The sequence below is a fragment of the Halichondria panicea genome, chromosome 11, assembly GCF_963675165.1.
Source record: "Halichondria panicea chromosome 11, odHalPani1.1, whole genome shotgun sequence".
In the NCBI taxonomy this organism is placed as follows: Eukaryota; Metazoa; Porifera; class Demospongiae; order Suberitida; family Halichondriidae; genus Halichondria; species Halichondria panicea.
The window spans coordinates 5,572,241-5,598,111 of record NC_087387.1 but is presented as its reverse complement, the minus strand read 5'-3'; the positions used below and the strand labels follow the sequence as shown (position 1 = coordinate 5,598,111).

Here is a 25,871-nt window from a genome sequence, read left to right as displayed (position 1 = left end):
GCATGTAGATAAAAGATGCATTGGTATTGTAATGCATACATGTACCAGCAAACAACATCTATCAGCATCACACATACATGTTTGATGTTCAATTTTCATCCTAATTTCTACATGCAGGTGGTGCATGATATGTGTTCGAGTGCCAATAGTGCATGTGAACTTAACTGACTGCAAACATCATAGACTACACTGATGTTCATAGCCATGCATATAATTGTATTACCAGGAAATTAATTGATGTTGTATATGGAATTTTTTATAAAAGAATTATTCACCAAATAATGGTCAAACTCTTAAAAGTCACAGCACTGATTAATAGCTCGCTAATGATTAATTTAGTTCAGTATTCAACAAGTTTCCTGCCATGCATGATCTAACATGTTAATGGGGACAGGAGCAGCTCTCGTAGTACGGGTTCCACCTGCACAGGGAGTAACATGATGTCATAAACTGTGCATGTGTTGGATTTAAATACTACATCTAAGTAGGTGATGTCTATAAGCAAGGATATTACACAGTACAGGGATTTGGTTTTGGCACTGCAAATAGTTAGATGCATGGAGTGATGAGTATATACATTAATGTATAACTCGAGCATCATACAATCACAACATGTATTAGCCATAGGGTTCTCTCACCTGCACTGCAGATGGTTGTTAGGGCCACAGTATGTCCTGGCACACCAGAGTCTATCGGGTGCATCCTCGCAGTTAGGACAGCGACACTTGCGCGTGCATGGGTCCACCTTACACCGAGGCTTGGTACGCTGCTCAAGGCATCTTTAAGGGAAGAAAAGGTATTGTATACTTATGCTTGCTAATGTAATGTTGAAATAAGACATTGATAATTTACTTGCATGAGATATGCATGAACTAATTAATTTTTGCGCAATTATATACGTTGTGTTATGGACACGACAAAAATACTACCAATTAAACAGATTTTAGCTTACTTTGTCCTTGTACAGTCGTTAGTGGCAGTGACATCATCACATGATGGGCAGACGCACTTGTAACCCTGCACCTGACACTTGAGATGGTCATTTTCAGCACACAGCACAGTGGGGCAGAAGTTAAGGTTTATGTCATCACAACTGCAGGGAATGGATACATTATAGTTTTTTGTAATGATGTATTGTCCACAAAAAGTGGTACAAGAATTTCCTATCTAGAAAATTAATACTGCTGCAATTCCTCGGCTGTACTACCTTTATCATGATAAATTTTCCATAATTTGCACTAAAGGAATGTTTTACTTATAACTATACACAACCTGCATGCATCTAGCTATCGACAAGGACTTACTCTCCGACACAGTTTCCTGCTCTGTTCTTCTTGCTCCCAGGGGGACAATCACACTGGCACGTCCGATAGTTGAAGATTTGGCCTTTGGGGCACTTGAAGGGGGTGCAACATTCGCACTTTTTGGTCCAGTAACAAAATGAGTTGCGGATCAGACTATTGGGGCAAGGTCTTGTGGTGGTGCACTGGGTACGAGAGGTGATGTCACCGCAGTTTTTGCAACCGCACTCCTGGTGGTCCAAATATCTCCTCAATCGACGACCGAGGAAGACCCATTTACCTTTGATAATTTTGAACACGAAGACACATGCTGATTTCCAGACTGTCTTACGGGCGATACAAGGAGGGTTTCGGCAGTAGAGGTTGTCACATGATCCACGACGGATAGGTGGCCAATAAAACTCTCCATGAACTGTATGAATAATCTGTATGGAAAAAATTAACTATGTACTGAAGATGTTTTTTATCTCATGGAAAAGCAGCCTAAAAGTTCATTGACCCGTCAATCTCCACAGTGTTTTGATGAACGATTTTACCACCACCTTTATACCAGTATAATATTATATAGACACAATTTTTTAGTATACTGCTATCCATGTAGACAGAGAATAGTATAATTATGCATCTCAAAACAAAGCATTGTCTTTCCTCCGAGAATGTATTGAGATCTGATATTACGGCATTCTATAATTACCGATTTTGGTCCATCTTCACATCTGAAGGGGGGTGCAAAGCGTTGAGGGCCAGACAGTGTTGCCGTGTCGTCCTCACCCTCAGGGCTCAGTTCCCCGCTGTTGAGTCTCCTCACTATGTCCTCGGGATCATCTGCTGCACGCTTACCAATTGGCAGTGGCACAGAACAGCTGCTTGGAAGAGCTATTGCTTCGGGTAAGCCGGCTGGAACTTGAGCATAGCTGCTCACCACCTGTGTGAAAGGTATGCAACAGTCAATGGAAAAATAAAAACTGAACTAGTTGTATTCCTTTTGTCAACAGTGTACAATGTATTTCACTACTGCTTACAGCTAGACAAAGTAGAAATGTTGCTTGAATCAACATTTCACTGTTGGGAGTTCTGTGCCTTGTATCGCTTCGAATCTTGAGAAAAATATATGAATATAGTAAAGTGATAACTCTTAGTGTGAGTTGACCTTATATACTCCGTTAAATCTAAACCAATAATGGACGGACATTATTAGCAGGACATAACAATCATAATTAGGTTTCACTTCAGATACAATAGAACAAATAAAAGATATCAGCAATTAACTAATGCTTGCCATAGATTAGTCATGCATACTGAAAGTTTATCAATAGCTTGGACAAAATAAACATTTCTAATTGCATTATAAATGTCAATGTTGACAATAATGATTGTTTGTTAATACAGAGCAGGGATTTCCTGAGAAATTAGAGCACTGAAGTGCAAACCCTCGGCGTTAATTTGGGGTTTAGTGTACGTAGTCTACAACCTCGCGTCAAAGCCGCGTGTACCTATAGGCCAATGCAGAGGCCAATGTGCAGGTTCGACTTTCTTAGCTTTTGATCGCTTTTATTCGACACAAAGCTTTAACATCAAAATCTGCCAAATTTTACTACGTTGTTGTGTTGAGGCTATCATCCATGGTACAAACACAGCGCTATTGCATCCAGGCGAGTAGACTCGGAATACACACATGCAGACAGACAGACAGACAGACAGACAGGCTATACCCCGTGGCACGCCTCGAGTTAATAAGCCACTGGTTACAATACGCATTACATTTTTACCATGCAGTTTATGATTTCCCCACGTTTAAAGAAGTTGGCTACCAATGAGAGTAATTTTTAACCACTGGTGATGTCAGTGGGTGGGGCAGCAATGGGTCCAAATGATATGGCAAGTACCACGGACCAAATTCCTTATACGTATATGGATTGACTGTACCCTAATGTTGATCAATATTGTTACGCTTGACTGCTGACCATGTGCTGACACTATTGTGGCAATAAAAATCATTGCTGTTTTTTTCTTCACTCTGTGAGTACTCTGTGAGTTATTTGTTATAGCAACGCTACACCTGGGATTGATTCTCCCATGGTTAATAAGATTAACGTACATTCGCCCACGTTGACACATCCACCCACTATCGCTATGCATTAATCAAACCATAAGGGTTACTTGACTAGGAGGTGATGCTGTGGGAACTTGGAGGTGATCCCATACCACTAACGATGCGTGTCACGATCTTGCTGAGTCACGAGCATCAAAACAAGAATTCAATTTAGGCTATAATGAATCGAAAGTTTTGTCTCTACTGCTCCAATTTGTTTTGCTATACCTCCCACACCTACCACCACTTCCGGAGACACATGTAGTCACACCCGAACTGCATACAGTCACACATAGTGATTACCAGTGAGAGGGTAAACATTACTTAGCCGCAGTCAAAGCAATTATTACTAACTGAAAGCAATCGCCATCATACAGATGGTATACTTGCACGTGTTGCATAAGCTGTTTTGTTTCAATATTTACAAATGTGCAATATGCAATAGCCATATTTGACTTTATTTTGACCTCACAGTTGGACCAACTTCAGTTACCACGGAGTGCATTAGTTTGGTGTGGTTTTTCAATATTTTATAACACCCTCGAAATTGGACAAAACACTTGAAATAATTGCATTTTACTTATCAAAATGATCTGCATGCAATGACCCTTGGGACGTTAAATGTGTACCGATGAGCGACTATAAATAGTAGGGGGACAACTGTTGCAAATTATTTTATGCTTTGATTCGGTTTTTGTCAGCAAATCTCATCATGAAGCTTCTAGCATTGCTAGTCACTGTCTTTGTAAGTTATAGTTGTAACTACACACTTCTTATACTATTTCTACATCAATTCTAGAGGTGTATGCGAATGTTGTAATTAGACTCGATTCTTTATTTTATTCCATATAGGTGAGCACATGTTATGCTCAGATTGCTCCAGCAGCCGATAGTCTCACTATACTCAATCCATGCCTCGGGTGGGTCCTCGACAGCAGAGAAGCGGCGGAAGTCGCGGACTTAACGGCCCGGTTGGAGAGAGGGGAAGAACCAGCAGATGAAAGTGTTGAGGTGGCGGCTGCAGCCAGCAGTATAGACAAGTTGACCATCGCAATTCCCCTCCCAAGGTGTGAGGATGGACCTAGGAAGGTGAGTGCACGACACTATATGTATCACATTCTACTTAAAGTGCATGCAAATACTAGGCATACAATGTTGGGATAATTTTTGTTTGCATGTAGATCCTGCACCATGTGCCTGACGAGTTTCATTGGCCTCGAATCTACCGTGGATCATGTGACAACCTCTTCTGCCGAGATCCCCCCTGTATTGCTCGTAAAACTGAGAAGGTAACGAAATGCGTTTACGTTTATAAGAAAATCGACGGAAAGTGGATCAACTTAGGAAGACAACCTAGGACCTATGAAAATCATCTTGAATGTGGTTGCAAATCTTGCAACGATATTCGCATTTCTTGGTTATGCAAAAACTCATGTCCCAACAGCGACACTCCCAACAGCGACATTATAGTTCCCAACAGCTTCTGCTACTGGACTCCCTTCCTTTTCACAATCAAGCCCCCTACAATCGGACCACCCACAATTGGTCCCCCTCGCCTGGCACTTGCTGAAGCAGCAGCTGCCCCTGAACCTATTGATGATCTCATTCCACTACCCGTACCCACACATGGAATATGTAGATGCTGTAATCTACGTTGCAAGCTGCCGAAGGTTGTGAATTCGAAGTGCAAGTGTGTGTGTCCATCACCTCCTCCTGAATGCAAGAAAGGTCAGACCTACAACACAGCTACTTGTGAGTGTGAGTGTCCTAAGGGAAGCAAAATGATTGCTGATGGCAACTGTGTTGGAAAGTAAGCACTATAATTATAATAGCTCAGTGCATTGTAAGAACCTGTTGTTGATTTTTTATTTTTTCTCTTCTGCAGTTGTGAAGATGTCAGCGTGAACCATTGTGAGTTTGTGAAATGCCGTGACAACACTCACTTCCAGTGCAAGCCTGATGGCAACAAGTGTAGTTGTCCAACCTGTGACTCTGCCAGTCCCCACCAGTGTAGCATCACTAAGTAAGTATGAGTTATCATTATGCTCCACAACTATTCATGCATGCACATAATGCATGCAGGGAGAAAATTTAGGGTTTAGTGCTTACTGCTTAATTAGTTAAAGTAAACCACTTACATGACATGTATAAATACATGCATGCCTGCATGACTTTATAATAATTATAGACACTTCAGGTCCATAAACTATAGGCCTAGGACGAAAAGGTTTTTTACATAAATAATGGCATGAGTTAATAATGATTTACCCCTCTCTCCCATACAGATGCCTTGACCAGCCATTAAAGCCCAGGTGTAAACTGGATGCGTACTCTCAGACTTGTCGCTGTCCTCGCTGTGGGGACCAGATGGACCAGCCGTGGTGTAGTATGACCCACTGTGGCCCCAACCAGTGCAGGTGAGTGTATATAGGTGTGTGTGTGTGTGTGTGAATGGGTGGTTAGTATAATTATTGTTACATGCATGTTAACAAACACTAATGTAAATCTTGCATTGATAAGAATATAGAATATAGATACAAATACTTATCTCTGTGCCTGCATGTAGGTGGAACTCCATCGCTAATACGTGTTCCTGTCCTCGCTGTGAGAACCAGAAGGACAAGCTCTGGTGTGATATGACCCACTGTGGAACCAACCAATGCAGGTGAGTGAGTGGGTGCATGGGTCCTGGACATTGTATGCATGGACACACACATTGCAGACACACATTATTGCTGAGAATGCATGGTTTAAATTTTAACCATTTGATACCTGTTGGTGATGAGTTATGACAATGAAAAATGTACTAGTGAAATGCAAGTGCTTTTCTCTGTGCCTGTAGGTGGAACTCCAACGATCGTAGCTGCTCCTGTCCTCGCTGTGAGAACCAAACGGACAAGCTGTGGTGCGACATGACCAAATGTGGACCCAACCAGTGCAGGTGAGTGGATGGGTGCATGGGTCCCAGGACAATTGCATGGAAACAATAATAGTTATAGAGAAGCTCGAGCAGGTGTAATTATTGAATGCAGTTTCACGTCCTTTACTTATTGGTGCTAATAATAATTAGGAATGCTTTTCTCTGTGTTCAGGTGGGACCCCTACTATCGTCAGTGTTCCTGTCACTAAACCACACCCAATCACCAAAGACTAATAAACGGACCCAGTAGAAATAGTGACAATGAATAGAACGAACTTTAATTAATGACATAATTGTTGTATATATAATAAATCGGAGAGCTGATTGCAAAATAATAATTTCTCCATCATCATCAACTTCTGCATACAAACTAGACTCACCTCCTCCATTAGCAGGCCAACTGACACTTTCGTTGGTCTATTAATAGTGACAGAATTTTATTTTACATCTAGATCTAGCTCTGGATTTTAATAGCATTTAGGGGGCGTTGCCCGGACTATGGGATATAGGATCTACAGCCACGTGGACTCTTTATCAGCTCCATCCCTGTATAGTCTAATCTATGTAGTGATTGGGGTTAGAGGAAACAGACTATGGGATATAGCTACGTGGACTAATCTGTCTCTTTATCAGCTCCATCCCTGTGTCCAATGGTACACCTAGGCTCCCAAAAGCTTGTAAGTGATGAAGTCCTCACATGCAACTCCAGTAGGTCTAACTTGTCGTACCTCACTTCCACCACATGCAGGCTTCAGTGCGGAAGCAGACCTTCAATTGTATCGTGATCGTTGATAAGAGGAAGTCATGCACAATTAGTAAGTATAGTATAATCTATGTAGTGATTGGGATTAGAGGAAAAATAATTTAATTGTGGCTGATTGTAAATCCTGATAAAACATTCCATTCGCCTTGTCATACTAAGTGTACTATAGTCTCGCAATGCAGCCATGAAAACCTTGTTATATTAATGTTTAAGTTCTTTCTGCCTAGAATAATGAAACCATACTTTTGAGCTCCCTATTATTTCTTTTCACTTTTGACTGCAACTATTATCCATCAGCTAGATATTTATGCCTCGGTGCGCAGGCGCAAGCGAGGTATACGGTAATGTGTTTGTGTGTGTGTCTGTCTACAGCTGCTCAAAATCAATGAAGTGCAAGTAAGGGGTTTCTAGTCATGTTTTCTTGGATTTTAATACATGGATTTACAAAAATGCTTTGTTCTCGAGTTATACCTAGTTTTGCTTACTTGTTCGTGAAGTCTAGTCATGTTTTTTTTGGATTTTAATACATGGATTTACAAAAATGCTTTGTTCTCGAGTTATACCTACTTGTCCGTGAAGTGTTGCTATGCTCTACTTATAGTAGTTAGCTTTTAGAACGCTTATAATAAATTACACCAAGCTGCAAGGTTCATCATTTTAGAATTTTGGCATCAATCGTTTTTAACAACAATCATGGCTGATCATTACCCACTCTTTGTATTCTGGACTCTGCCTGCTGCAGCAAAATAAAAATGTTCATCATGATATAATGTGTGTATAAAAGCTATTGCTATAATAGCTAGTAGCTTTGTATGTTATGTAGCTTTGACACCTCCACCAAGGCATCAGCACCGGTGGGGTGCTTTCATCAAGAAAGTAATACAATGATTATTGTCTTCTTTTTACGGTGTCTGATTGCACAACCAAGAGTACAGTGTGACTTATCGACTTTTAGCAATGGCGTAAACGACGCCCCTTTTCAATGCTTGCGGTGTATTTTGTGGGTTATCATGTAGAAATTCCATCGTTCCAAAATTCCAGAACTCGACGCAAAAACCCTATAGTCGCCATACGTATAGTATCAAAATCAGTCCAATCAGTTCAAAGTATGACCCGCAAGACTATAAAATTAACATGGAAGTATAATGGGTCATTCTAACTGAAATTACCCAGTATACGTTGATGCATGCATGGCTTGAAAATAGATCAGGATTTCATCTAGGATAAAACATTAATTTGGGGGGGGGGGGAGAAGATTTGGGCACACGTAAACGCGTTGCAAAATGTTTGGCTACACCCACTTTTGTTGATTACATCATGCTTAACTTAACGCATCACAATAGATCTACCTTATAATTTATGATGTCATTATTCTACAACATTTTTGGGGGAGAAGCTAAGCATTTTGGTGAGGAAGGTTCACCCCTGCCCCCCCCTCACTAGATGAAACCCTATAGATGGCTTGAAAGATACATTATGTAGCATGTTCTTATAGTGGGAGTTGGGTGCTTCCACTTGCTATTATGATTCTTAATTTAAATTATAGTTTTGCACGAAGTGAAAGTGAAAGTTAGCTCAGTTTGTCTTGTGGCTGAGTACGGTCATATCACATACTCAAACACATGCATGTGAAACAACGCTGGTGTAGTTTGAAGATCGAAGTTCTAAAGAGTTGAACCACATCGATATTGAAAATGCACATGTGTAACACTCTCTCAACACTGTTTGCTTAGTAACATACGCTGCTAGCTAAGCAAGCTACAGGTTACTGAAAGCTAATACAGAATACAAACACAGTTCATTTGTTTAACAAAAATTAAAATCCCCTCTCCAAATAAAATTATGCTCTTCGCTGTAGATTATGCATGCATATTGTAGCCTGTAATCCAGTTCATGCATATTATAGCTGTAGGAAACAAAGGCTTCCATAATTTTAGTCCATAATAATTATAAGTGCTCATAATACCGGTATCATTAATAACTACTGCTTCTGCCACGAATCACAATAAGCACACACAGACAGAATCTGATAGTGAAGTGAATGAAAACTAATGTACAGTGTAACACACAAATCAAGTACTTGAACACACAGTCAGCACGTTTATTGGAAATGTTTCTGTTTAAAGTGATGAATTGTTTTTGTCTCCCTCACCATCGTCTTTTTTCTTTTTCTTTTTAGCTTTCTTATTGACAGCTGCGTACGTGTGATCCTCAGCAATGTAGAACTCCTCTTCTCTCACGATAGCTTCACCACTCACTGGTGGTGGGTTGGTTGCTTGGGAACACTCTACTCTTATCTGGTTGGGATCAGCGTAATCATAGGTAGCAATTTCATCCGTCTTATGATCCTGTGCTTGACCTCTGTTCAGCCTACTGTAGGTCTGGTCAGGTGCTTTAGCTTCGTCGTAAAGCTGTTCGTTGCTGTCCTGTTGTGTGTAGCTCTGGTTGCTCCTTGTTGAGATAGCTGGATCAACACTGTAATTATAAGTATAAATATTCAAGGTAAAAATAACAGTAAATATGATGGGTTATGCTACAAATATAAAGTGCATGCATATGTGGGCGTAATGTACCCACTGTTGTTTAGCTCCAATGTGTGTTTAGGGTATGTGACACTTACCTTCGTTTGTGTTGAGTTGGTCTTCTCCTGAGTAGAATAACACAGGACACTAAACCAACTAATACAGCTAGTATCAGAGCCACCAGTACACCAATGACAGCAATGAAGGTGGTGGAATTGCCAGTACATTTACTGTCTGATTTGATAGGGCCACATGTTGTACTAGGCAAGGGTGTAGTTGCATGTACGTTAGTTGACAATGTAGACAGTGCACTAGTCCTAGAACATTCATTGCGTAGATCTTCGTAGTTCCTACAAACAACTTGAAGCTCCACAAAGCTGTCACATTGTTGTTGAACTAGACTACAGCGCAAATCTTCAGCGGGTCGCTGCATGCACTCCAGGCTGTACTCTGGGAATGCTCCAGGAGGAAATGAGTTAGTTACTGCCACAGTGCTTCCTGTATATATAGTTGCGCTATCAATCGTTATACTGTAAATGCTAATTATAATCATCACCTTCTAACACTAAACTTCGATTTCCTATTCGTAAACAAACGCCTCTTGCCAGAACTGCCAGTTCTTGATTGCCAGTGCAAACTGTCCTCCATCGCCTGCCACCCACACACACCTCCACTCGTCCCTCTCTGTCAGTGGATCCACCTACCAGTCTTGTCTGTCTACCAGCACAGTTAGCTATTAGTGTGTACATTTAGTAGTGCATAACATTACGCATCTCTACAAATTGTTACTAACCCGTGGTACACACTAGTTGCACAAGAGAGTTACAGCTGTCACTGGGTGTCACCATACACTCTGCTAGTCCTGGTCCATTGCAGTCACTCAGAGTGACTACTCTTCCTGAACCAGTTTGAGAATCCTCGATCACGTGTCCTATTAATTTTATCTTATAAACTAAGCAGAAATACTTTACTCTTTGTCTGAAATTTCAGGACACATCTCACTTACCAAGTTTATCCGAATATCCCAGTTGTCCACAAGTAGCTTTTGATCTCTCAATATTCCACTGAATTTCATCATGACAAATCCATCTCCATTCTCCATGGTTACAGTACTCAAGAAGTGTGGGTACGTCATAATCAGGAAGACGAAGTTGTCCGTCTAAACATTCTGTACACAAATCTAGAGTGTTGCTCTGAACTACAGTCATGATTATTGTATACCTGGTTGTGCTGTGACAGTGGTGACAACAGTTAATAGCAGAATGAAGCTTGAGACATGCATGTTGACCGAAAGTCGTCAGTTCTTAGAGGGAATGGCATATAAAGCTATACCCAGTTGTTAGTTGTGTCAATTGAATATGTACATCCTGCATCAACAACCTGTATCAATCTACATGCATCCTGTATCAATTGAATCTATCAACATCCTGTATCAACATCCTGTATCAACATGCATGCCTAATTATTTAGCAATCACTGAAAAATATTATCGAAATTTCCATGCAGCCTATTCTCTGACAGGGTGGGGGGTCTGGTAGAATGCATAATTATATGAATTGCTATAATTATATCTAGAGAATATCAAATGCATGCATATACTGTGCATAAGATGTATTTGATAAATAACGTGACTTCCTGTCTGAAACGCGTGATCAATAATGACAATTTGGTATTGTTACCTCGAGGCAAGTCTCCAGGCAGCACTCAGATTGGTCAGTTACCACGACTCTTACTTGTACTTGATGCAGCAAATGTCCACTGTTATATATTCTTATTTGATCCTCAATTCAGTTTCCTGTATACGTTTTATAAAACGAATCACCTAGCTGCCGACAATATTTTGAAAGGGCACTCTCATAATGTTATAATAATTATATGTGAGTGTACTACAGTACAATAATTATATCACCCATTTTGTGTATTCACTCTCTCTCTATACTACTAGGGACGTAATTTTACAGGCAGCATAAGTTAGTGTCAATATCTCAGTTCACAGTGTTCAGTCACCACCACCCTACACTTCAGCCAGGGTGCTAACAAAAGGAGGCGGGGCTTCACTCTCTCCTTCTGCATCAGATTCTGCATTCTTTGGTTTCTTTTTCTTTTTGGCTTTCTTATTGACAGCTGCGTACGTGTGATCCTCAGCAATGTAGAACTCCTCTTCTCTCACGATAGCTTCACCACTCACTGGTGGTGGGTTGGTTGCTTGGGAACGCTCTACTCTTATCTGGTTGGGATCAGCGTAATTGTAGGTAGCAATTTCCTCCGTCTGTTTATCACTTCTGTTCAGCCTACTGTAGGTTGTATCAGGAGGGGTGGCCTCAGCGTAGAGCTGTGTGTTGATGTCCTGTTGTGTGTAGCTCTGATTGCTCCTTGTTGAGATAGTACCTGCATCAACACTGTGTGGGAATAGCAGTTAACAAGATTTAGCAAGAACAACACATTAGTATGGGTAAACATGAGGTGTGTGTTTAGGACCACTCACTGTTGTTTGTGCACAATCTGTCCTCTCTTGAGTAGAATAACACAGGACACCATCCAACCAACTGATACAGCTAGTAACAGAGCCACCAGTACACCAATGCCAACAATGGAGGTGGTGGAATTACATGCCATTGGAGTGGTTACTGCCACAGTTGAATTGTTAGCACAAACAGCTATTATTTGGCATGTCGTGCAGTAAAAATACCGCTTATTGTCTATAACATTAAATTTACCTTGCTTGGTGGTAGGTGACTGTGTAATAGTTACTGACAATCTTGACAGTGTACAGTTCGTTGAACATTCATCGTACAGATTTTCATAGTTCTTACAAACAACTCCAAGCTCCACAAAGCTGTCACATTGTTGTTCAACTGGACTACAGTGCCATGCTCCATTGCTTAGGTGTGTACAGTCCAGTCTGTACTCAGGGAATGCTCCAGGAGGAAATGAGTTTGGTGGTGCAACAGTGCCTCCTATCGGTTGTAATTACATTCGCTACAAATAATTATATGAATTTGTCAGTCCTTTATTACCTTCAAAGATGTATCCCATTTGTAAACAAACAGCTCCTGCCACTTCTTGACTGCCAGTGCAAACTGTCCTCCATCGCTGGCTAGCACACACCTCCACTCGTCCCTGTCTGTCAGTGTCTCTGCCACCCACCAGTCTTATCTCTCCATCATCACAATTAGCTGTATACATAATTATAACTCTACTGCATGCATAAGAATGACATAATTATGGTGTGTATCCAAAAAGGTATTGGTAAAACGAGATTAACCTGCGGTACACTGTAGAAACACAGGAGAGCACTCAGTACAGCTGTCACTAGGTGTCTCTATGCATCCTGTTAGTCCTGGTTCGTTGCATTCTTTCAGAGTTACAAATTTTCCTGCACCACTCTGACTTCCCCCTCGCACTAATCCTATATTAGAAATAATTTTGCCGTCTGTGTATATACTTCATACATGCTATAATTATAGTCAATTAATAATTATTACCGAAAAAATCCTGGTAACCCAGTTGTGCACACACAGCCCTTGTCATATTCGTACTCCACTGACTCGCTGAGTAATAGACCAATCTCCATTCTCCATTGTAACAATACTCAAGGAGATCAGAATGAAGTTTACGAACTTGTCCATTGAAGCACTCTATATTTGCACAGTAAAAAGCTTATTTACTGAGATTACTTATGAACATACCTTGTTGAGCAGTGCTGATAGTTGAAATGATTGATAACATTCCAATGATTACTGCATGGTGAACAGTCATGCTGGTCATAGTGAATCACTCTTTTATACTGCTTTCTTTGTTTCAGCTTAGAGGCTCAAGAGACTAAAAGATGAGTACAGCATTTGGTATATTATTATGTCAACAGGAAACACTATATAGTTGCTGTCTGTCATTCAGAGAAGGGGAGGGTCTTGGAGAACATACATATGCAATATGCAGAGTTATAGAAAGAACATTCAATTTGTTTTACTCTATACTTGTAGCTATATTGCACTAAAGGTAAAATTAATTTTATTATTATTGCTATTGCTAGACCTATTCTGTTAGTGTGGCTGTCCTATAGCACTGATTCATTGATGTCCGTACTTGTTATCACCATCACCACGGCTTGGCTATGTGTAACCTCACCCCCTATACTCAAGAAGTGTGGCTACTTCAGGAAGACGAAGTTGTCCGTCTAAACATTCTGTACACAATTCTCAGAGTGTTGCTCTGAACTACAGTCATAAGTATTGTATATATACCTGGTGGTTGTGCTGTGACAGTGGTGACAACAGTTAATAGCAGAAAGAAGCTTGAGACTTGCATGTCGATCGAAAGTCGCCAGTTCTTAGAGTGAATGGTATATACTAGCTACCCCGTTGTTAGTTATGTCAATTTAATCTATATACTGTATCAACAACCTGTATCAACATGCCTAATTATTTAGCAATCACTGAGAAATCTTACCATGTAGGCTATTCTAGTTGATAGGGTAGGGGTCTAGTATAATTATAGTATCAAATGCATGCATATACTGTGCATAAGATGTATTCGGTGTCTGAAACGCGTGATCAATAATGACAATTTGGTATTGTTACCTCGAGGCAAGTCTCCAGGCGCTCGGATTGGTCAGTTACCATGACTCTTACTTGATGTACTTGATGCAGCAAAATTAATGTCCACTGTTATTCTTATTTGATCCTCTTTCAGTTTCCTGTATACGTGTTATAAAACGAATCACCTAGTTGCCGACATTATTTTTTTTAACTTCCTTGAAAGGGCACTGTCGTAATGTTATAATAATTATGTGAGCGTACTACAGTACAATAATTATAATTATAATATATATTATTGTAGTATCACCCATTTTGTGTATTCACTCTCTCTCTCTATACTACTATGGACGTTTTACAGGCAGCTTAAGTTAGTCAATATCTCAGTTCACAGTGTTCAGTCACCCCCACTCTAAACTTCAGCCAGGGTGCTGACAAAAGGAGGCGGGGCTTCCCCCTCTCCCTCTCCATCAGATTCTGCATTCTTCGGCTTCTCTTTCTTCTTTGCTTTCTTATTAACAGCTGCGTACGTGTGATCCTCAGCAATGTAGAACTCATCTTCTCTCACGATAGCTTCACCACTCACTGGTTGTGGGTTGGTTGCTTGGGAACGCTCTACTCTTATCTTTTTGGGATCAGCATAATCGTAGGTAGCAATTTCCTCCGTCTGTTTATCACTTCTGTTCAGTCTACTGTAGGTTGTATCAAGAGGGGTGGCCTCAGCGTAGAGCTGTGTGTTGATGTCCTGTTGTGTGTAGCTCTGATGCTCCTTGTTGAGATAGTACCTGCATCAACACTGTGTGGGAATAGCAGTAAACAACATTTAGTAGGAACAACACATTAGTATAGGTAAACATGAGGTGTGTGTTTAGGACCACTCACTGTTGTTTGTGCACAGTCTGTCCTCTCCTGAGTAGAATAACACAGGAGACTATCCAACCAACTGATACGGCTAGTAAAAGAGACACCAGTACACCAATGACAGCAATGAAGGTGGTGGAATTATCAACAATGATGATAGTGGTGGAATTGTCAAAGTCTGATTTGATAGGAGGGCCACATGTTGTATTAGGCAATGGTGTATTTGCATGTATTCTAGTTGACAATGTAGGCAGTGTACTAGAACATTCATTGCGTAGATCTTCATAGTTCTTACAAACAACTCCAAGCTCCACAAAGCTGTCACATTGTTGTTCAACTAGACTACAGCGCAAATCTTCATCGGGTCGCTCCGTGCACTCCAGGCTGTGCTCTGGAAATGCTCCAGGAGGAAATAAGTTAGTTACTGCCACAGTGCTTCCTGTATATATAGTTGTGCTATCAGTCGTTATACTATAAATAAATGGCTATTATAATTATGATCATCACCTTCTAACACTAAACTTCGAATTCTTATTCGTAAACAAACAGCTATTGCCATAACTTCCAGGTCTTGGCTACCAGTGCAAACTGTCCTCCATCGCCTGCCACCCACACACACCTCCACTCGTCCCTCTCTGTCAGTGGTTCCACCCACCAGTTTTGTCTCTCCATCAGCACAGTTAGCTGTATATATGCATGTGTGTACATTTAGTAGTGAATAACATTATGCATCTCGACAAATTGTTACTAACCCACGGAACACAGTAGTCGCACAAGAGAGTTACAGCTGTCACTGGGTGTCACCATACACTCCGCTAGTCCTGGTCCACTGCAGTCACTCAGAGTGACTACTCTTCTTGAACCATTCTGAGAATCCCCGTTTACTTGTTCTATTAATTTTGTCTTATAAACTAAGCAGAAATACTCTATACTCTTTGTAATTTCAGGACACATCTCACTTACCAAATTGATCCGAATATCCCAGTTGTCCACAAGTAGCTTTTGATCTCTCAATATTCCACTGACTTGCATCATGACAAATCCATTTCCATTCTCCATGGTGACAGTACTCAAGAAGTGTGTCCACTTCAATCAGGTCAGGAAGACGAAGTTGTCCGTCTAAACATTCTGTACACAAATCTAGAGTGTTGCTCTGAACTACAGTCATGATTATTGTATACCTGGTTGTGCTGTGACAGTGGTGACAACAGTTAATAGCAGAATGAAGCTTGAGACATGCATGTTGACCGAAAGTCGTCAGTTCTTAGAGGGAATGGCATATAAAGCTATACCCAGTTGTTAGTTGTGTCAATTGAATATGTACATCCTGCATCAACAACCTGTATCAATCTACATGCATCCTGTATCAATTGAATCTATCAACATCCTGTATCAACATCCTGTATCAACATGCATGCCTAATTATTTAGCAATCACTGAAAAATATTATCGTAATTGCCATGCAGCCTATTCTCTGACAGGGTGGGGGGTCTGGTAGAATGCATATTTATATGTACAAGAGTCATAATTAAAGAGAGCAAACACATGCATATGCTGTGCATAATAATGATATATTCGGTATTCCTGTCTGAAACGTGTGATCAATAATGACAATTTAGTATTGTTACCTCTCCAGACGCTCAGATTGGTCAGTTACCATGACTCTTACTTGATACATCAAATGTCCACTGTTATTCTTATTTGATCCTCAATTCAGTTTCCTGTATACATATTATAAAACGAATCACCTAGTTGCCGACATTTTTTTCTTAACTTCCTTATGAGGTACTCTCATAATGTTATAATAATTATGTGTGTACTACAGTACATTATATATATGGCCCATTTTGTGTATTCACTCTCTCTATACTACTATATATATGGACGTTTTACAGGCAGCATAAGTTAGTATCAATATCTCAGTTCACAGTGTTCAGTCACCACCACCCTACACTTCAGCCAGGGTGCTGACAAAAGGAGGCGGGGCTTCACTCTCTCCCTCTCCATCAGATTCTGCATTCTTCGGCTTCTTTTTCTTCTTGGTTTTCTTATTGACAGCTGCGTACGTGTGATCCTCAGCAATGTAGAACTCCTCTTCTCTCACGATAGCTTCACCACTCACTGGTTGTGGGTTGGTTGCTTGGGAACGCTCTACTCTTATCTGGTTAGGATCAGCGTAATCGTAGGTAGCAATTTCCTCCGTCTTTTTATCCCCTCTGTTCAGCCTACTGTAGGTTGTATCAGGAGGTGTGGCCTCAGCGTAGAGCTGTGTGTTGATGTCTTGTTGTGTGTAGCTCTGATTGCTCCTTGTTGAGATAGTACCTGCATCAACACTGTGTGGGAATAGCAGTAAACAACATTTAGTAGGAACAACACATTAGTATGGGTAAACATGAGGTGTGTGTTTAGGGCCAATCACTGTTGTTTATGCACAGTCTGTCCTCTCCTGAGCAGAATAACACAGGACACTATCCAACCAACTGATACGACTAGTAACAGAGCCACCAGTACACAATGACAGCAATGAAGGTGGTGGAATTGTTAGCACGTGTAGAGTCAGGGGTGCATGTTGTATTAGGTAACTGTGTAGTTGCATGTACGCTAGTTGACAATGTAGAGAGTGTACTATTCCTAGAACATTCATTGCGTAAATCTTCATAGTTTTTACAAACAACTTCAAGCTCCACAAAACTGTCACATTTTTTTTTAACTAGACTACAGCGCAAATCTCCATTGGTTTGATGCATGCACTCCAGGCTGTGCTCTGGAAATGCTCCAGGAGGAAATGAGTTAGTTACTGCCACAGTGCTTCCTGTATATATAGTTGTGCTATCAGTTATTATACTATAAGTAAATTATGATCATCACCTTCTAACACTAAACTTTGAATTCCTATTCGTGAACAAACACCTCCTGCCAGAACTGGCAAGTCTTGATTGCCAGTGCAAACTGTCCTCCATCGACTGTTATCACACACCTCCACTCGTCCCTCTCTGTCAGTGGATCCACCCACCAGTCTTGTATCGCTATTAACACAGGCAGCTATATATGTATGTACATTAATATTTTAGTAGTGCATAACATTATGCATCTCTACAAATTGTTACTAACCCATGTTACATATTAGTTGCACAAGAGAGTTACAGCTGTCACTGGGTGTCACCATACACTCCGCTAGTCCAGGTCCATTGCAGTCACTCAGAGTGACTACTCTTCTTGAACCATTCTGAGAATCCACAGTCGCTTGTCCTATTAAGAAATACTTTACTCTCTGTAATTTCAAGACACATCTCACTTACCAAATGCACGTTCATTTGAGTATCCCAATTGTACACAAGTAGCTTCTGATCTCTCAAAGTTCCACTGACTTTCATCGTGACAAATCCATCTCCATTCTCCATGGTGACAGTACTCAAGAAGTGTGTCTGTTACTTCAGGAAGACGAAGTTGTTCGTCTAAACATTCTGTACACAATTCTCAGAGTGTTGCTTTGAACTACAGTCATGATTATTGTATACCTGATTGTGCTGTGACAGTGGTGACAACAGTTAATAGCAGAATAAAATTTGAGACTTGCATGTTTACCGAAAGTCGTCGATTAGTGCTTAGAGGGAATGGCATATACTAGCTACCCCATTGTTGGTTATGCCTATTTAATCTACATTCTGTATCAACATCCTGTATCAACATGCCTAATTATTTAGCAATTACTGAGAAATATTATCGTACTTGCTACTCAGGTACATTAAGGACTGGGACCAGCAATTATTGTTGATTCAGGGAAAACGAAGCTCTGCCCACGATTTTTACTATCAATTGTGCAGTAAAAATGGAGTTTTGCTGCTCTAATCTTTAGCTCAAATTCCGGAGTGTCAAACCTTAGTTTAAGTGTTTACTTTTTAGTGCAGTAGTTAGTTCAAAGCTATATGCAGGCACTACCGTTAGCGCCTAACAGTGGGATCAGCTAAAGGTGAGATTTTCTAAATAAAGTACTTTTTAAGCTTAATATTTTGCATGTAAAGGCTAATAACTTACTTTTCATTGATCCCACTGTTAGGCGCTAACGGTAGTGCCTGCATATAGCTTTGAACTAACTACTGCACTAAAAAGTAAACACTTAAACTAAGGTTTGACACTCCGGAATTTGAGCTAAAGATTAGAGCAGCAAAACTCCATTTTTACTGCACAATTGATAGTAAAAATCGTGGGCGGAGCTTCGTTTTCGCTGAATCAACAATAATTGCTGGTCCCAGTCCTTAATGTACCTGAGTATGCAGGCTATTCTATGACAGGATGAGGGGTCTGGTAGAATGCATAATTATATGTACAAGAGTCATAATTAAAGAGAGCAAACGCAAATGCATTCATACTGTGCATAATTATAATAATGATGTATTCGGTATTCCTGTCTGAAACGTGTGATTAATAATGACAATTTGGTATTGTTACCTTGAGGCAAGTCTCCAGGCGCTCGGATTGGTCAGTTACCATACTTGTACTTAATGCAGCACCACTGTTATTCTTATTTGTTCCTCAATTCAGTTTCCTGTATATACGTGTTTTAAAACGAATCACCTAGTTGCCAACATTATTCTTTAAACTTCCTTGAAAGGGCACTGTCATAATGTTATAATAATTATGTGAGCGTACTACAGGACAATATTGTTATAGTATCACCCATTTTGTGTATTCACTCTCTCTATACTATACTATGGACGTTTTACAGGCAGCATAAGTTAGTGTCAATATCTCAGTTCACAGTGTTCAGTCACCACCACCCTACACTTCAGCCAGGGTGCTGACAAAAGGAGGTGGGGCTTCACTCTCTACCTCTCCATCAGATTCTGCATTTTTTGGTTTCTTTTTCTTCTTGGCTTTCTTATTGACAGCTGCGTATGTGTGATCCTCAGTAATGTAGAATTCCTCTTCTCTCACGATAGCTTCACCACTCACTGGTGGTGGGTTGGTTGCTTGGGAACACTCTACTCTTATCTGGTTGGGATCAGCGTAATCGTAGGTAGCAATTTCCTCCGTCTGTTTATCACTTCTGTTCAGTCTACTGTAGGTTGTATCAGGAGGGGTGGCCTCAGCGTAGAGCTGTGTGTTGATGTCCTGTTGTGTGTAGCTCTGATCGCTCCTTGTTGAGATAGTACCTGCATCAACACTGTGTGGGAATAGCAGTAAACAACATCTAGTAAGAACAACACATTAGTATGGATAAACATGAGGTGTGTGTTTAGGGCCACTCACTGTTGTTTGTGCACAGTCTGTCCTCTCCTGAGTAGAATAACACAGGACACTATCCAACCAACTGATACAGCTAGTAACACCGCTACCAGTACACCAATGACAGCAATGAAGGTGGTGGAATTGTCAGCACATGTAGACTTGTTGTCATCAGTACATGTGCATACCACTGGAGTGATTACAGTCACAGTTGAATTGTTAGCACAAACAGCTTCCTTTTGAGTAGTAACTATATATTAGGGATGTCATGCAGTAAAATACTAGTTTATTGCCTATATAACATTACCTTGCTTGGTGGTAGGTTACTGTGTAGTTACTGACAATTTTGACAGTGTACAGTTCGTTGAACATTCATCGTACAGATTTTCATAGCTCTTACAAACAACTCCAAGCTCCACAAAGCTGTCACATTGTTGTTCAACTGGACTACAGTGCCATGCTCCATTGCTTAGTTGTGTACAGTTTAATCTGTGCTCTGGAAATGTTCCAGGAGGAAATACGTCAGGCAATGCCACAGTGCCTCCTGTAGTTAGTAATTACATTTGCAATACATGAATTTATCTGTTTAGACCTTCAAAGATGTATCCCATTTGTGAACAAACGGCTCCTGCCAGTTCTTGACTGCCAGTGCAAACTGTCCTCCATAAAGTTTGGGGACTTCCTACACACACCTCCACTCGCTCCTCTCTGTCAGTGGATCCACTCACCAGTCTTATCTCTCCATCAGCACAGTTAGCTGTATATAATAATTATGATACATACAACTATATACATGAGAATGACATGGTGTGTATACAAAAAAGTATTAAAACTGAGATGAACCTGCGATACACTGTAGAAACACAAGAGAGCACTCAGTACAGTTGTCTTCACTGGGCGTCTCTATGCATCCTGTTAGTCCTGTTTTGTTGCATTCACTCAGAGTGATAAATTTTCCTGCACCACTCTGACGTGACCCTTTCAGCGTTACTATTAGAAATAATTATGCCGACTGTGTATACTTCATACACGCTATATAATTATAATTATTATAACTACCGAAAAAATCGTGGTAGCCCAGTTGTGCACACACAGCCCTTGTCATATCCGGACTCCACTGACTCTCTGAGTAATAGACCAATCTCCATTCTCCGTTGTAATAATACTCAAGGAGATTAGAAACAAGTTTACGGACTTGTCCATTGAAGCACTCTATATTTGCACAGTAAACTGCCTATCTACTTATAGATTACTTGATGAACATACATACTTAGTGTACTTGACATATAATTATACCTTGTTGAGCAGTGCCGATAGTTGAAATGATTAACAACAGTAGCATTCCAATGATTACTACACAGTGAACAGTCATACTGGTCATAGTGAGTCACTCTTTTATACTGCTTTGTTTGTTACAGCTTAGAGAGAAGTATATAACTGTAATGCGAGACTAAAAGTTGAGTACAGCATTTGATATAATCATGTCAACAGGAAACACTAGTTGCGGTAGTTCATGTTATTATCTGCTGTCATGCAGAAAAGGAAGGGGATGGTCTTGGAGAATATACATGAGTTGTGAATGCAAGTTCTGTACCTTTTCATAATCTATTCATATTTAAAAGGCTGTCGTTCAAGTCTTAATGCACTCAAAGAAACATAACAACCAGCTAATCAACATTTAGAGTGACAGTTCATGCAGTAGCACATCTAACTAGATTTACTATAAGAATACACTCGCCGAAAATCAAAATGATTGGACAGTTTTTCTAGTGATCACAGCTCCGACTGGAAGCGACTTGGCCCATCCAAATTTTCACTAGTTAGTAGTCCCATAGCTACCTATTGGTGTGTGCAGTTAGTTAGAATCAATCTCATTTTGTTCGTGCAATTATACACACTTTAAGCTGACAATTATTGACGTCTGACAAAATTCGGTAGTCTACTCTAGTACAGTTGTCACTGGCCATGACCATACATTCTGTGAGATGCTGTCCTGGTTCACTGTGGTTAGTCAGTGTGACAACTTTTCTTTGTGTAGTAGTACCACATGGTCCATTTGCTATTCCATACACAAGCTATTCTACTCCTCACTTCATAACTAACTTACCACCAGAGTTACTGTAACCCAGTTGTGTGCATGCAATTGTCCTCTCTTGGTTCCACTGACCGTCATCATGACATGAATGTCCATTCTCCATGGCATGGTAACATGCAGTACTCCAGGGAATTAGAAGTAGTTTCTCGAAGTTGTCCATTTAAACGTTCTGTAAACAATTCATGGAAATTCAAAGCCTATAGGTGTATGGTTTACATACCTTGTTGTTGTTGAGTTGAAGTAATAATGACGATAGATAGGAGTAGTATGTTCAAAACTGTCATGTTGACTAATAAGAGCTAGTAAGAGTGATCTTTATATACTTCCTTCTTAAACTGCGACTTAGAAGGTTTACTCTTTAGAGTAAACGTATAAGTATGTATAAGTACTCTTATAACTTTTTGGTGTAATGAATCGTTTCTCTCTCTATATATATAATAATTATTGTACTAATTTGTAATGAATCATGTATTCAATCTCTCTCTGTACATAATTATAATGATTATACTAAAGCTACTATATGAATGTTTTACATTTAATTTCAGTCAGTCAGTTAAACATTTGACTTACTCTCAGTTCACAGTGTTTCGTCACCCCCACCTTACACTTCCGCCAGGGTGCTGAGAAAAGGAGGCGGGGCTTCACTCTCTCCCTCTCCGTCAGATTCTGCATTCTTCGGCTTCTTTTTCTTCTTGGCTTTTTTATTGACAGCTGCGTACGTGTGATCCTCAGCAATGTAGAACTCCTCTTCTCTCACGATAGCTTCACCAGTCACTGGTGGTGGATTGGTTGCTTGGGAACACTCTGCTCTTATCTGGTTGGGATCAGCGTAATCGTAGGTAGCAATTTCCTCCGTCTGTTTATCACTTCTGTTCAGTCTACTGTAGGTAGTATCAGGAGGGGTGGCCTCAGCGTAGAGCTGTGTGTTGATGTCCTGTTGTGTGTGGCTCTGATTGCTCCTTGTTGAGATAGTACCTGAATCAGCACTGTGTGGAAATAGCAGTAACAACATTTAGTAAGAACAACACATTAGTATGGGTAAACATGAGGTGTGTGTTTAGGACCACTCACTGTTGTTTGTGCACAGGGTGTCCTCTCCTGAGTAGAATAACACAGGACACCATCCAACCAACTGATACACTTAGTAACAGAGCCACCAGCGCACCAATGCCAGCAAAGAGGGTGGTGGAAATGTCAGCACATGTAGTGCCTCTTTCATTGCTGGGGGTGCATTCTATAGGAGGCAACTGTGTAAATGGTGTGCTGTTCCTTGAACGTTGATAAAACTCTTCATAGTTTATACAAACAACTCCAAGCTCCACAAAGCTGTCACATTGTTGTTCAACTGGACTACAGTGCCATGCTCTATTGCTTAGTTGTGTACAGTTTAGTCTATACTCTGGGAATGCTCCAGGAGGATATGAATTAATAACAGTGCTTTCTGTAGGCAGTAAATACATTTGAATAGCGTAGTTAGTACATGCATTTATCACTCCTCTGTTACCTTCAAAGATGTATCCCATTTGTGAGCAAATGGCTCCTGCCAGGTCTTGACTGCCAGTGCAAACTGTCCTCCAGCGACCACCCACACACACCTCCACTCGTCCCTCTCTGTCAGTTGATCCACCCACCAGTCTTATCTCTCCATCAGCACATTTGTCACTGTTGTCTAATTATATAGATACGTTTAGTAGCGCATAACATTATAGGTTTCGACATTATACCTGTGATACACCTTAGATGCACAACCGAGTTACAACTTTTACTGGGTGTCACTGTGCACTTTTTTACTCTTCGCCCATTACAGTCACTCAGAGTGACTACTCTTCTTTCCCCATTATGCGTGGAATACTCCATTGCTTGTGCTATAATTATTATAAGTACGATTTTATGTTGTCTTATAAAGTATAAGCAGACTTAGAACACATCTCATGAGCACTTACCAAAAGGATTCGAATATCCAAGTTGTTCACAAATAGCTTCTGATATCTCAATTTTGTTCCACTGACTTTCATCATGACAGATCCATCTCCATTCTCCATGGTGACAGTACTCAAGAAGTGTGTCTGTTACTTCAGGAAGACGAAGTTGTTCGTCTAAATATTCTGTACACAATTCTCAGAGTGTTGCTCTAAACTCCAGTCATAAGTATTGTATACCTGATTGTGCTGTGACAGTGGTGACAACAGTTAATAGCAGAAAGAAGCTTGAGACTTGCATTTTGACTGAAAGTTGCCAGTTCTTAGAGTGAATGGCATATACTAGCTACCTCGTTGTTGGTTATGTTAAATCTACATCCTATATCAACATCCCGTATCAATCACTGAGAAAACATAATATTATCGTAATTGCCATGCAGGTATATGGGGTCTGGTAGAATTATATGACTTAATTGTACAAGAGCAAATCATAATAAGTATCGAACGCATACATACTGTGCATAATAATGATGTATTTAGTATTCCTGTCTGAAACGCGTGATCAATAATGACAGAATAATTGTTACCTCGTATCCAGGCACTCAGATTGGTCAGTTTCTTACTTTTACTTGATGCAGCAAAATTAATGTCCACTGTATTCTTATAATATTATGATCCTCGATTCAGTTTCCTGTATATGTGTTATAAAACGAATCACCTAGTTGCCAACTTTTACTTCCTTAGGAAACTGAAAGGGCACTTTAGCTGATATGTTATAATAATTATGTGAGCGTACTACAGTACAATATCACCCATTTTGTGTATTCACTCTCTATATACTACTATGCATGGACGTTTTACAGGCAGCATTAGTTAGTGTCAATATCTCAGTTCACGGTGTTCAGTCACCACCACCCTACACTTCAGCCAGGGTGCTGACAAAAGGAGGCGGGGCTTCACCCTCTCCTTCTCCATCAGATTCTACCATCTTTGGCTTCTTTTTCTTCTTGGCTTTCTTATTGACAGCTGCGTACGTGTGATCCTCAGCAATGTAGAACTCCTCTTCTCTCACGATAGCTTCACCACTCACTGGTGGTGGGTTGGTTGCTTTGGAACGCTCTATTTTTATCTGGTTGGGATCAGCATAATCATAGGTAGCAATTTCCTCAGTCTGTTTATCACTTCTGTTCAGTCTACTGTAGGTTGTATCAAGAGGAGTGGCCTCAGCGTAGAGCTGTGTGTTGATGTCTTGTTGTGTGTAGCTCCTTGTTGAGATAGTCCCTGCATCAACACTGTGTGGGAATAGCAGTAAACAACATCTAGTAAGAACAACACATTAGTATGGGTAAACATGAGGTGTGTGTTAATAGGACCACTCACTGTTGTTTGTGCACAGGGTGTCCTCTCCTGAGTAGAATAACACAGGACACTATCCAACCAACTGATACAGCTAGTAACAGAGCCACCAGTACACCAATGCCAGCAATGACGGTGGTGGAATTATTAACAATGAAGGTGGTGGAATTGTCAGCAGGTTTAGATGTAGTGCCTCTTTCATTGCTGGGGGTGCTTTCTATAGGAGGTAACTGTGTAGATAGTGTTCTGTTCCTTGAACGTTGATAAAACTCCTCATAGTT

At 40.4% G+C, this 25,871-nt stretch overlaps 6 protein-coding genes across 11 annotated transcripts; 1 reads left to right on the top strand and 5 right to left on the bottom strand.

The window, feature by feature from the left end:
- Positions 1 to 265: 265 nt before the first annotated feature.
- On the bottom strand, positions 266 to 5,828 carry LOC135343647 (balbiani ring protein 3-like). Of its 2 annotated transcripts, XM_064540617.1 has the most exons (7): positions 5,662 to 5,828; positions 2,324 to 2,398; positions 1,996 to 2,226; positions 1,305 to 1,726; positions 953 to 1,093; positions 639 to 779; positions 266 to 421 (listed from the first exon to the last, which is right to left on the bottom strand). In XM_064540617.1, the coding sequence occupies exons 2-7, from the start codon at positions 2,357 to 2,359 to the stop codon at positions 382 to 384; spliced, it is 1,011 nt and encodes a 336-aa protein (XP_064396687.1). In that variant the 5' UTR covers positions 2,360 to 2,398; positions 5,662 to 5,828; the 3' UTR covers positions 266 to 381. The 2 variants fall into 2 exon arrangements, with proteins under 2 accessions (XP_064396687.1, XP_064396686.1); XM_064540616.1 differs by lacking the exon at positions 5,662 to 5,828 and having other exon boundaries at positions 2,324 to 2,459.
- LOC135343645 (balbiani ring protein 3-like) lies at positions 3,984 to 6,625 on the top strand. The gene is made up of 8 exons (XM_064540615.1): positions 3,984 to 4,138; positions 4,246 to 4,482; positions 4,575 to 5,203; positions 5,279 to 5,416; positions 5,679 to 5,810; positions 5,960 to 6,058; positions 6,236 to 6,334; positions 6,486 to 6,625. Exons 1-8 carry the CDS (start codon positions 4,106 to 4,108, stop codon positions 6,520 to 6,522), a joined length of 1,404 nt encoding a protein of 467 aa, XP_064396685.1. The 5' UTR covers positions 3,984 to 4,105; the 3' UTR covers positions 6,523 to 6,625.
- A 2,393-nt stretch (positions 6,626 to 9,018) lies between these two features.
- LOC135344048 (uncharacterized) lies at positions 9,019 to 14,264 on the bottom strand. The gene is made up of 7 exons (XM_064541123.1): positions 14,179 to 14,264; positions 10,820 to 10,978; positions 10,605 to 10,766; positions 10,392 to 10,529; positions 10,155 to 10,331; positions 9,697 to 10,096; positions 9,019 to 9,551 (listed from the first exon to the last, which is right to left on the bottom strand). The coding sequence occupies exons 2-7, from the start codon at positions 10,878 to 10,880 to the stop codon at positions 9,197 to 9,199; spliced, it is 1,293 nt and encodes a 430-aa protein (XP_064397193.1). The 5' UTR covers positions 10,881 to 10,978; positions 14,179 to 14,264; the 3' UTR covers positions 9,019 to 9,196.
- LOC135344040 (antigen WC1.1-like) lies at positions 11,278 to 19,485 on the bottom strand. 4 transcript variants are annotated; one of them, XM_064541112.1, is made up of 7 exons: positions 13,288 to 13,587; positions 13,084 to 13,236; positions 12,864 to 13,007; positions 12,616 to 12,774; positions 12,316 to 12,555; positions 12,084 to 12,255; positions 11,280 to 11,997 (listed from the first exon to the last, which is right to left on the bottom strand). In XM_064541112.1, the coding sequence occupies exons 1-7, from the start codon at positions 13,364 to 13,366 to the stop codon at positions 11,613 to 11,615; spliced, it is 1,332 nt and encodes a 443-aa protein (XP_064397182.1). In that variant the 5' UTR covers positions 13,367 to 13,587; the 3' UTR covers positions 11,280 to 11,612. The 4 variants fall into 4 exon arrangements, with proteins under 4 accessions (XP_064397180.1, XP_064397182.1, XP_064397183.1 ...); XM_064541113.1 differs by having other exon boundaries at positions 11,281 to 11,997; positions 12,084 to 12,225; positions 13,288 to 13,583; XM_064541111.1 differs by lacking the exons at positions 12,084 to 12,255; positions 12,316 to 12,555; positions 12,616 to 12,774; ... (1 more) ...; positions 13,084 to 13,236; positions 13,288 to 13,587 and adding exons at positions 15,016 to 15,433; positions 15,502 to 15,678; positions 15,747 to 15,884; ... (1 more) ...; positions 16,176 to 16,334; positions 19,444 to 19,485 and having other exon boundaries at positions 11,284 to 11,997.
- LOC135344061 (scavenger receptor cysteine-rich domain superfamily protein-like) lies at positions 17,022 to 19,215 on the bottom strand. 2 transcript variants are annotated; one of them, XM_064541146.1, is made up of 5 exons: positions 18,513 to 19,215; positions 18,294 to 18,458; positions 18,106 to 18,243; positions 17,863 to 18,036; positions 17,022 to 17,806 (listed from the first exon to the last, which is right to left on the bottom strand). In XM_064541146.1, the coding sequence occupies exons 1-5, from the start codon at positions 18,613 to 18,615 to the stop codon at positions 17,484 to 17,486; spliced, it is 903 nt and encodes a 300-aa protein (XP_064397216.1). In that variant the 5' UTR covers positions 18,616 to 19,215; the 3' UTR covers positions 17,022 to 17,483. The 2 variants fall into 2 exon arrangements, with proteins under 2 accessions (XP_064397216.1, XP_064397217.1); XM_064541147.1 differs by having other exon boundaries at positions 17,022 to 17,327.
- Positions 19,486 to 19,851: 366 nt separating the features above from the next.
- Positions 19,852 to 24,619, bottom strand: LOC135344050 (scavenger receptor cysteine-rich type 1 protein M160-like). Its single transcript, XM_064541124.1, has 12 exons — positions 24,475 to 24,619; positions 24,259 to 24,420; positions 24,040 to 24,180; positions 23,820 to 23,984; positions 23,387 to 23,756; positions 22,536 to 23,301; positions 21,517 to 22,484; positions 21,064 to 21,432; positions 20,813 to 20,977; positions 20,528 to 20,764; positions 20,245 to 20,470; positions 19,852 to 20,158 (listed from the first exon to the last, which is right to left on the bottom strand). The coding sequence occupies exons 1-6, from the start codon at positions 24,533 to 24,535 to the stop codon at positions 22,917 to 22,919; spliced, it is 1,284 nt and encodes a 427-aa protein (XP_064397194.1). The 5' UTR covers positions 24,536 to 24,619; the 3' UTR covers positions 19,852 to 20,158; positions 20,245 to 20,470; positions 20,528 to 20,764; positions 20,813 to 20,977; positions 21,064 to 21,432; positions 21,517 to 22,484; positions 22,536 to 22,916.
- Positions 24,620 to 25,871: the final 1,252 nt, after the last annotated feature.

What these genes read in the sequence shown, in the direction of transcription:
- LOC135343647 (XM_064540617.1), bottom strand. Translation starts at nt 2,359, where the DNA reads ATGTTGATTCAAGCAACATTTCTACTTTGTCTAGCT. An exon ending in GCAGGAAACTGTGTCGGAGA is followed by an intron (nt 1,094 to 1,304) that starts GTAAGTCCTTGT and finishes CATTCCCTGCAG; the next exon opens with TTGTGATGACATAAACCTTA. An exon ending in AACGACTGTACAAGGACAAA is followed by an intron (nt 780 to 952) that starts GTAAGCTAAAAT and finishes CTTCCCTTAAAG; the next exon opens with ATGCCTTGAGCAGCGTACCA.
- LOC135343645 (XM_064540615.1), top strand. Translation starts at nt 4,106, where the DNA reads ATGAAGCTTCTAGCATTGCTAGTCACTGTCTTT. An exon ending in CATTGCTAGTCACTGTCTTT is followed by an intron (nt 4,139 to 4,245) that starts GTAAGTTATAGT and finishes TATTCCATATAG; the next exon opens with GTGAGCACATGTTATGCTCA. An exon ending in TGTGGAACCAACCAATGCAG is followed by an intron (nt 6,059 to 6,235) that starts GTGAGTGAGTGG and finishes CTGTGCCTGTAG; the next exon opens with GTGGAACTCCAACGATCGTA.
- LOC135344048 (XM_064541123.1), bottom strand. Translation starts at nt 10,880, where the DNA reads ATGCATGTCTCAAGCTTCATTCTGCTATTAACTGTTGTCACCACTGTC. An exon ending in CACTGTCACAGCACAACCAG is followed by an intron (nt 10,767 to 10,819) that starts GTATACAATAAT and finishes ATTTGTGTACAG; the next exon opens with AATGTTTAGACGGACAACTT. An exon ending in TCGAAGTTTAGTGTTAGAAG is followed by an intron (nt 10,097 to 10,154) that starts GTGATGATTATA and finishes CTATATATACAG; the next exon opens with GAAGCACTGTGGCAGTAACT.
- LOC135344040 (XM_064541110.1), bottom strand. Translation starts at nt 13,366, where the DNA reads ATGACCAGCATGACTGTTCACCATGCAGTAATCATTGGAATGTTATCA. An exon ending in GTTTCTACAGTGTACCGCAG is followed by an intron (nt 12,775 to 12,863) that starts GTTAATCTCGTT and finishes TTATGTATACAG; the next exon opens with CTAATTGTGATGATGGAGAG. An exon ending in AATGGGATACATCTTTGAAG is followed by an intron (nt 12,556 to 12,615) that starts GTAATAAAGGAC and finishes TACAACCGATAG; the next exon opens with GAGGCACTGTTGCACCACCA.
- LOC135344061 (XM_064541146.1), bottom strand. Translation starts at nt 18,615, where the DNA reads ATGCCATTCCCTCTAAGCACTAATCGACGACTTTCGGTAAACATGCAA. An exon ending in CTCAAATGAACGTGCATTTG is followed by an intron (nt 18,244 to 18,293) that starts GTAAGTGAGATG and finishes ATTTCTTAATAG; the next exon opens with GACAAGCGACTGTGGATTCT. An exon ending in TCAAAGTTTAGTGTTAGAAG is followed by an intron (nt 17,807 to 17,862) that starts GTGATGATCATA and finishes CTATATATACAG; the next exon opens with GAAGCACTGTGGCAGTAACT.
- LOC135344050 (XM_064541124.1), bottom strand. Translation starts at nt 24,535, where the DNA reads ATGCAAGTCTCAAGCTTCTTTCTGCTATTAACTGTTGTCACCACTGTC. An exon ending in GCATCTAAGGTGTATCACAG is followed by an intron (nt 23,985 to 24,039) that starts GTATAATGTCGA and finishes CTATATAATTAG; the next exon opens with ACAACAGTGACAAATGTGCT. An exon ending in AATGGGATACATCTTTGAAG is followed by an intron (nt 23,757 to 23,819) that starts GTAACAGAGGAG and finishes TACTGCCTACAG; the next exon opens with AAAGCACTGTTATTAATTCA.